General features: G+C 41.0%; 1 protein-coding gene across 1 annotated transcript in view; it reads left to right on the forward strand.

Annotated features, from left to right (window-relative positions):
* The window catches only part of LMNB1 (lamin B1), a gene marked incomplete at its 5' end in the record, with an annotated part of 41,908 nt that overhangs the window by 19,640 nt on the left and 13,222 nt on the right, over positions 1-9,046 (forward strand). Inside the window, 4 exons of the mRNA XM_006020731.3 lie at positions 1,043-1,199; positions 2,011-2,136; positions 3,770-3,940; positions 5,135-5,260. Of these exons, the coding sequence (XP_006020793.1) occupies positions 1,043-1,199; positions 2,011-2,136; positions 3,770-3,940; positions 5,135-5,260 (580 nt within the window). The remainder of the gene's footprint in view (positions 1-1,042; positions 1,200-2,010; positions 2,137-3,769; positions 3,941-5,134; positions 5,261-9,046) is intronic.

A 9,046-nucleotide genomic window follows, 5' to 3' on the forward strand; every position in this document is an offset into this window, starting at 1 on the left:
GCTGAGGCTGGGTGGGCGAGCCCAGAGCAGGCACAGGGTCGGGGCTGTACAGTGCAAGTCCCCATTGGTACCACAGGGCTGGGGCCCATGGTGCTGGCAGCTGGAAGGAGCTGCTGTCAGACAGCCTGGTTGGAAAGCTGGCTGCGTGCCAAGGGGGCGGCAGGACATGCCATGGCAGGACAGTGCTTGGGCCAGGCAGGACTGAGGGACCCGTCATGGACCAGATCTGGCCTGTAGGCCATTTTTTGCCCACCCTTGGAGAGTAGTGCTGAATAGAAAAAAGCTACTGAATGAAAAATGTTGCAAGGTTGTTTGCATCTAAGATGGTAGCCTTTGCTTATTAGGATGAAGAAAGATTCAGGACTGGCTTTCTAACTCATTTTGAAATGAGACTTCTGTACTACTGTGTACAGTAGGAGGCAATTGTAGTGCCTTGTCACTAGGTGGCAGAGAAAGTAGGTCATTGCCTGGTTTCTTGCCTTGAGCCAGCAGCTGCCTTTGGTATAAGCTGTAGGCAGATAACCTGTGCACTGCTGTAACTTACATTGTGGTTTCACACCTGATTCCTCCTATATAATTTTGCATCAGATTTGAGTAGGTAACATAACAGGTCTACTCCTTTTTGATATTACAAAAACAGATTACAGCAGTATGAATGTTGTATATCTGGGCCCTAAGATGCACATTACACTCTTGAAGTACTCATGCCTTAAACTTGGGCGTTTCCATATAAAAACCCAAAACTAAAACAACAAAAAGGGGGAAGAGGGTGGTAGCATTATAATTTTATCAGAATTGGATTTCTGCAACCTAAACATAGCTTTACAATATGAATATACTGGATTGCTGTATTAACACGTAGCAGAACTGATTAGTTTATTTGGATTTAATCCAAATAAAAAAGCAGTATAATTAGATTAAGATAAAATGTGGTTAAAAATACAGTATAATATTTTAAGATTTAAAAAATACTTTAATCTGATTGAGGTTTTTTGAGCATTTCTAAACCGTTGCGTCTCATGCAGTCTTTTGTTTGTTGTAGCTATGCAAAAAAAGAATCTGATTTTAATGGGGCCCAAATCAAACTTCGAGATTTTGAAGCAGCCATAAATTCCAAAGATGCTGCACTAGCCACGGCACTTGGTGATAAGAAAAGTCTGGAAGGGCAAGTTGAGGATTTGACAGATCAGATTGCACAGGTAAGATAGTAGAAGTTGTCCCCAAACCCATCATTGGCTTCTGGTGAATAGGTTCGTTACCCACTTATCCACTTGTTAAGAACTGGGGATGTATAAACATAAAATACTTAGAGAAGGGGTGTCAAACCTATTTGGCCGGTGTAAGGCTCCATACATCTCCAGTGGTGGGGTGAGCAACAGCAGCGCTAACCCCCCAGAGCTTCCTGAGTCTGTGTGGTCTCAGGCAGTTGCACAGCGTAATGCTGCTGCTGTTTTAGTAGCAATAGGGCAAGAAAGTCCCTATTGTTTATTCATATCAAGGATTTTATTGGGGATCTATGGGAATTGAACACTGCCATTGCTTGCCCCATTGCTGAAATCGGGGCCAAATGTTTGACACCTCTTTGACTTGGAATGTTCCAAATGTGGTATAAACTGGTAGCATACAGATGTTATATGTCTGTTATCTGTGTAAAACTGGTTGAAGCCTTACAAAAGTGTACCTGGAATAGTTGGTACTGTTTTCTTTTATCTCCTAGCGTTCTGTGTTAGATGTGCAAGCTGAGCATCCGACAACACTCTTGGTCTCAGCAGATCTAAAAGAAACTGGTTGTTCACATTAAGTCTTTATTTGTTTACAGTACCTTTTAATTCATTGAAGCACTACATGAACAAAAAATGGCAGATGGTGAAGTAAAATGGACTTTATTTAATCCGTAAATTCAGTTTTAGTGTACAGTTTATTCACAAGTACTAATGACGGACCTAGTGACTGACTTCTACATGTTCTGCCTCAAACTCAATACCATCTTATTTCTTTTATTCCTTTAAGTTGGAAGCCTCGTTGGCTGCTGCCAAGAAACAGCTGGTAGACGAAACTTTACTTAAAGTGGATCTTGAAAATCGTTGTCAGAGTTTGCTTGAGGACTTGGATTTCCGTAAAAATATATATGAAGAGGTAATTATCTTTTAGTATTAAATGTAACAGTTCTAGAGGAAACAAAATTAAACATTTGGATTATTTTAGCTGTCTTACTGTGAATCCTGAAAGGTTTCAATATGCTGGTGGTAGAAGCATAAGGAAGCTACTGAATTGTGATAGGACTTTCATTGATTTCTCCTTTAAAAAAAGAAAACAACCCCATCTCCCAAGTTACTGTGGCAGATGTGAAGTGAGTGTGCTTTCCTATATTTACAGTCATAAATAAATAGATTTAAAACTTAATTATATTAAAATACTTGACCAAGGAAAATAACCTCTGCAGGGCTGTTGTTAAAGGGACCCTATCAATCTGCAGTTTCTTAGTTTTGTAACTTTCTGAAAGGGTACATTTTCAAATGGTATAACTTGTAATTTGAGTATTCAGTTTTTACAAATAATGGAATTGCCAGGGTTTTGCTTCTTTCTTTCTGTCCAGTGTTATTTTTGACTTTCTGCTGTTCATTGTTGGTTGTTGCATGCCCTAAGGCTAATGAAGAATGAGCAGATTAAATTTCCAATACATCAGTCTGATATCAGATCAGTATAGATATAAAGAAAATTAGCTGTATCGGATATTGGCCCAATGGGGCCAATAATTTGGCCAGTAAATGCCTGTGGGGAGCAGAACCAGCAGCTAGGACAGCTGCCTCCAGCTGGAAAGTCAGAAAGGGCGTGCGGGGCAGATCAATGCCTTCCACAGTGAGGGAAGGAGAGGAGGGGGCAGGCACAGCCCAACTGGGGCAGGGGAGGGTCGTCCAGGACAAAGCTGCGGCTCGTGGGGCGGTGGCTTCTGCCACTGTTTGCCCCCCAGATCTGCAGGGGGGGGGGCTGCAGCTGCTGGCTTGAACTGGCTCTGTGCAGGTCTCTTCTCAGTGGGGGCAGGGCTCTGAGCAGGTGCCAACAGCACTGGAATGGGCCTGCAACCACCCCAAATTTTGCTGCAGCTCTGCTCTGCTCCCAGTGCTACAATTGCCCGGCACAGTCACAGCTCTTCCCAGCATGTGGGTGGAGGGGGGCTGCACTGGGCAGCTGTGGTGCTGGGAACAGAGCAGAGCTGCAGCAAAATTTAGGGTGGTTGCAGCCCTCTCTGAGCCTTGCTTCTGCCAAGAAAAGCCCCGTGCAGCACCAGCTTGAGCCCACAGCTGCAGCTGGCCCATTCAGCCGCCTCTCTCACTGCAGTGTGGTGGGGGCTATACAACCCTTGGCTGCACTGAAGTTGGGATAGCCCCAGTTTAAAATATCGTGCTTGTACAAACCCGGAACATACCTTGTGAAACTTCTGTTTGTTCACTAGAGTGTAATTTATCAAGGTTGACCACGAAAGTTTTTACAAAATACTCCCAACACTTCACTAAGGCATAACTAGGGTGTGGACACTGGGGAAGCTTCCCCAGTCACCTACTTTGAGAATGGGGGAGGATAACAGCTGTTGCTGCAGCCTCACGTTTGCACCAGAAGCATGACCACAATAGGAAGCCACTGCTGCCTGTGTATGGCAGCTGGTCTGGGCGTCCAGCCATGTTGGTACATCTCTGCTTATCCATTACCTTTAACTAAAATATCTAAAGCTCATGTTGATCGAAGGTTACCTTATTTCTGTGTGTGCTAGGAAATCAATGAGACCAGAAGAAAACATGAGACTCGTCTTGTTGAGGTGGATTCTGGGCGCCAAATTGAGTATGAACACAAACTGGCCCAAGCGCTTCATGAAATCAGAGAGCAACATGATGCACAAGTGAAATTGTATAAAGAGGAGCTTGAACAGACTTACCATGCCAAAGTGAGACTACATTCCTTCTTGCAGCCTTTTGAAACACTTTATTTTATCATAACAGCAACTGTTTTTAAAGCAATTATTTATGTTTAAAGGTTGTACTGAATTTTAAAATGTCTGATTTTTTTTTTTTTTTTTTTTTTTAATTTTTCCCTGTCCATCAAGATTCAGTATTTCTATAGGTGTATGTGTGCATATACTTTTTTTCCCCATAACTTTTTTTTCTGTAATTCCACTGTCAGTTTAAAAAGGTTCCCCTCAAGCATCTTAAAGCTGGTGACACTCCTTTCCCTATGTCCATTAATGCTACCAATGAATTTTGTAGTAGGTAAAACTCGTGTTCTTTTAATAAAGATAAATTGTTCAGTGTAATTGTAAAAAGCCATTACTAGTGGTCATGTTAGAATTCATCTCCCTTGAAAAACTTTTAACTAAAATTTGAGAGAGTTTTCAGGGGAGGAAGCTAGCCCAAAAACTAGGAATTGCTGTGTTTTACTAGTGGGGGGGGGAGGAAAAAAAAAAAAAAAGCTTCATGAACACTTTTGTATACTTCCATTTGTGCCCTTGTGTTTAATCTACCTTGGATCACATTTTGAAGCGATAAAGGCTTTAAATTGTTGAATTGCCAGTGTTGCCTGAATTAAGTGTAGTATTTCTATTGGGCATTGACCTTTTAGATTTTTTAGTAAATTCTTTGGTACCAGTTACACAAGTGTAATAGAAATGAAGTGTATAGAACTTGATTAAAGTGGTGATTAAGACTTTCAATGTTGCATCCCAGCCATGACTGAAAATTAAAGTTTAAACGGGGCTTGTCTAATGAATTCATGATCTTTGCTGTGTATAAGCAGCTACATAAACAGCACCCCTGTAGGAGGCCATACATAAAAAATCTTAGGCTGAATACTGAAGGGCCCAAGATGAAGGCATTTTACAGCTCATACTTGAGATGTATTGGTGTGGTATTAGAAGGCCAGCTTGTACAGCTGTTTATACCCAGCACATCTACTTAAAGAACTCTTTGGAAGCTCTGTGATTGAGCACTAGAATTGACACCAGAAAAGTTTTCCTGTGTTACAGCTGCTGACAGGAACTTTGTGGCTTATGAGCAGTACTATTATACAATTTCTCAAGTGTCATCTTCCCCAGTTGTTAACAATAAGTGATTTGAGACTGATATGCAACTTGCTTTACTGTTAGCTTGAGAATGCCAGGCTCTCCTCTGAGATGAGCAGCTCTGCAGCCAACTCTGTAAGAGAAGAACTGACAGAAAGCCGAATGCGGATTGAAAGTCTCTCTTCCCAGCTTTCCAATCTACAGAAAGAGGTAATAACTTACTTGTGTTTTTGTCCTTACCATTTTTATTAAAATAATGATTAATTTATGTAAAGAACTTATTTTTTTTTAAATGCATGTTAAATTAATTTTATGGCTTGAATTTATTTTTCTTATTTCTTCTCGTGTACCTTTCTGAATATCTTAAATATCTTAAGATATATTGATTTGGAATGGGAGTTATTACTGCTCTCTGGAAAATACTTACCTTCTACAAGTTAAAACTAAGAGGGGAGTGAAAATACTCCTTCCATTTGGTTTATTTTGTAAATTTGACAATTGTTTTGTGTATGGTCAGTTTACGCTTTATTCCTTCCGTCATGAGGGTACAATAGCTCCATAGCTTGGGTATCTCAAAGGTATGCTGAAGTTGTCAGAATAGATAATACTTGTCTCCTAAAGAATAGGGAAGAGAAATATCTTATAAAAAAAATATTAAGGGAGACTTGGTGGGGAAAAAATTCGGGTCTCCCTTGCAAATTTTTTAAAAGATAATAAAGTTGATGGTTTTTTAAAAAAAGTTCTACTTTCCCTTTTCTCATTCTCTAATCAATAAATTTTATCAAAATATATTCAACCAGTTCTGATCCCTTTCCATTTGCAGTTCTTTTGATTGTCAAGTGCCTAATGACAAGTGAACGAGATTCCTTTGACTCTTACAGCCAGTTCTGTGTTGTGCTTCGTGAAAGCAGGCTGTTTAGGTAGTGATTATAGCTAGGGCCAGTGCCCTTATTCAGCATTGTTCCGCTTGTACAATCGGAGGTTTCATTTTCTTCACATGCCCATACCCACTCCCCCTCCCCACTGTACTGTTTGTTCTCTAATTGGTAAGTTCTTGTAATACATTGGACACCTTGAGTAACTTATTAAGCAACATAGCTAATCATGGCCAAGTTCCCTTTTTTTCTCCAGAGTAGCAACACATGCCAGCAGAGTTTTGTTTTTGCTTCTTTTATATTGGAAGCATAGTCAGACGAGTGCACACTGCAGTTAGAGCTCAGCACCCTGCTGCTCTGTGACAGCCTTTATTTTTTGGGAGGAGATCTTGGGCTGGCTTCTGGAAGAGCTCATTCTGTCATAGATGAACTTTACACTGACTGCAAAGTTCTATTGTGCTAGGGATTTGTGAATCTTTATCTTCCTTCCAGAGTTTTAGTTCATCATTTTAATGGGCCTTGATTTATTATTCTAGTGATTTGGAGGCACATTTGCTTTATGGTTTTGATCACTCTCCATCAAGAATGTTGCATCCACATCTTGCGTTCTAAAAATGGGTGGACACTGTAGGACTGAAGCATAAGAATGTAAGCAGACTCATAAAATGACCAGAATTTGCCCCTCTTTGTAGACTAGAATCTTGCATTAAATTGTAAGCCAGACACGGAACACAATGATCACATAGTCCATATGTCAAATTCTACCAAGTAAGATCTTTTAGGCACTAGCGGAGTTTGATCTCCCAGAAGAGCCTAGTGCAGACTGAAAGTGACTTCTTTCTGAGACAAAGATTGGAAAAAGCATTCTTGGCTATTATTGTTGATGTAGATTCTCAACTGACCCCGAATTAAACATCCAAATTGTGAACCTTGTCAGAGCTGATTTGAATCAGTGCCTCGACACAGTGGAACTTTCCAGCACAAGGCACAGTAAGGCGCATTCTCGGCATGGTGAAGAGTGGATGGAGTTCCCGCCGAGGAAATGCAGATTTGCATAATACGATTGGCCGATGTTAAATTATTCCCACGTGCCGGCTGGCAATTGGCTTTCTAGCCATATAAAAGGTTAGGGGCGTTTCCACCCTAGTTGGAGAACTCCGCGATTCCCCCTGGAGTGGAACTCCGGCAGCTTGATCACCTGCCAACGACTCCCAGTCGTCGAAGCCTTACGACGTATCCTCCGTGTTGCATGCCCGAGTTAGACCCGAGCTACCCGGTCTACAAGAGCTCCTCGATTAGCGACTAGAGATTAGAATTGTTGCAACTACGATTGAAGTGTGAAGTCACTTCTTGCCTGCGCTGTATACAACTCTACAGTGTAAGTAAAGCCATCTCTGTTTTTCCAATTGATACGTGTCTCGTCTGTGCCTAATTCTGCTCCGGTGATAGAGAGTACCCATCTGCCCGCAACGGGATCGCAGCCGCAACCCCAGCTAGCGTTCCCGAGGGCTCCTGATCCTCGATTCCCCCTCGGCCCCCACAAACCTCAGTAGACAATGTCCATGTTCTGCTGAAATTCCCTGGCCCATCAGCATCTCTTGCTTGGAACAACTGTAAAACACATTTTATGAAAAATCGAACTAAATCCAGACCCTTGGATTCCTGCTGTAATTGGTTGTAAGTTCTGTGCTGTCTACAAAACTCCTGTGGACTTCAGTGGGAGAACATGCAGACCTGATTTTTTTTTTTTTTTTTTGTTGCCTAGGTACACTGCACTGCAGGATAGGAACCTGCTATTTCTTCTCTGCTGTTAGGGGGGTAGAGGAATAGGCTGCTTCAATTGCTTCATATATTAAAAGTAATCAATAAAGGTGGTGTAATATTTGATTTCCATGACAAGACCAAATAGTATCATGGAATTTTCAGTGAACAAACTTGTCAGGATGTCAGTCTTTTCAGGAAAACACCACCCAGGGCAGCATGTATCTTTTGTATAGTGCAGGCTACTGGTGATTCTTGTAGGTACCCTATTCAAGAGGAAAAATTTCTATCGTTATAGACTTCTGTGACTATTCCTGATTCCTCCGGATTGGGATGATATGAGTTCTTCTTGCTCTGTTTCCTCTAATGAAAATGACTCAGTCATTTTGTTAGGACAGTTTCTTTTACTAATGCAGCTTTAGTAGTGTTCCTATACCTCAGCCTTACTTTTAAGACCTTTGGATTTTTTTGCTAGAAATGTAAGCATGTGCAAAGTCACTTGGACAATAAATGCCAGATTAACATGACACATGCAATTGGCTCACACCTGTCACTGTTTCAGATCTGTCTGAGCCTTCCGTTTGTCTCCCGAAGTTTAGGTCTATTCAGGCCATACTTGTCATTTTTAGATTGCTTTGTATTGGAGGCCAGTACATTCTTAATATAGAACTGGATAGTCTGGCAGGTGTGGGAGGAGAGATTGGGAGAACTGGGTAATGTGTAACATTTTGGGGGGGGGGGTCTAGACTTCTGAGATCTAGATTTTTTCCTTTGATCCCCTGGGTTTATTTTCATTTACTGTGGGAACAGGAATTGCCTGTTTGTTATTTACCTGTCTTTCAAAGACACGTTTTGCAGATACTAATGAATATAGCCTTACAATTTTCTTATTTTATGTAGGCATGGTTATTTCCATTTTAAAGTTAATGTGGATGCATCAGTTTCCTTAAGTATCCAGGAAAATGCAGAATAAACCTCATCCTAACAACGTTTTTAATGTTTTAAAGGTGTCTTCCTGGCATCTTTTTCTTAGATTAGGTTTTTTTGGCCTTGATATATCTAACATTTACCAATCAGTGAACACATCTCAGTTTCCCCATGGAACAGAGAGTCAGAAGGACTTCCTCCAACAGTGTGAGATCTTTTTACCAGGAAAGTATTTCCTAACTCTGTTGCATCATAACTACAGTGCAAACTTCAAAATACAAATATTTCAATTTTCTGTACAAGGGAAGTTGTTCTGAAAACCGGTTACCTTTAAAAGGTCTTTCCTTTCTCCACTCTCAACAGGTTTTTACAGTGCTTGTCCGTTTGTGCACCCTGCTATATTTTGACATACATGACTTCAGAGCTCTTTCCC

This window comes from Alligator sinensis, unplaced genomic scaffold, assembly GCF_000455745.1.
Source record: "Alligator sinensis unplaced genomic scaffold, ASM45574v1 scaffold227_1, whole genome shotgun sequence".
Lineage (NCBI taxonomy): Eukaryota > Metazoa > Chordata > Crocodylia > Alligatoridae > Alligator > Alligator sinensis.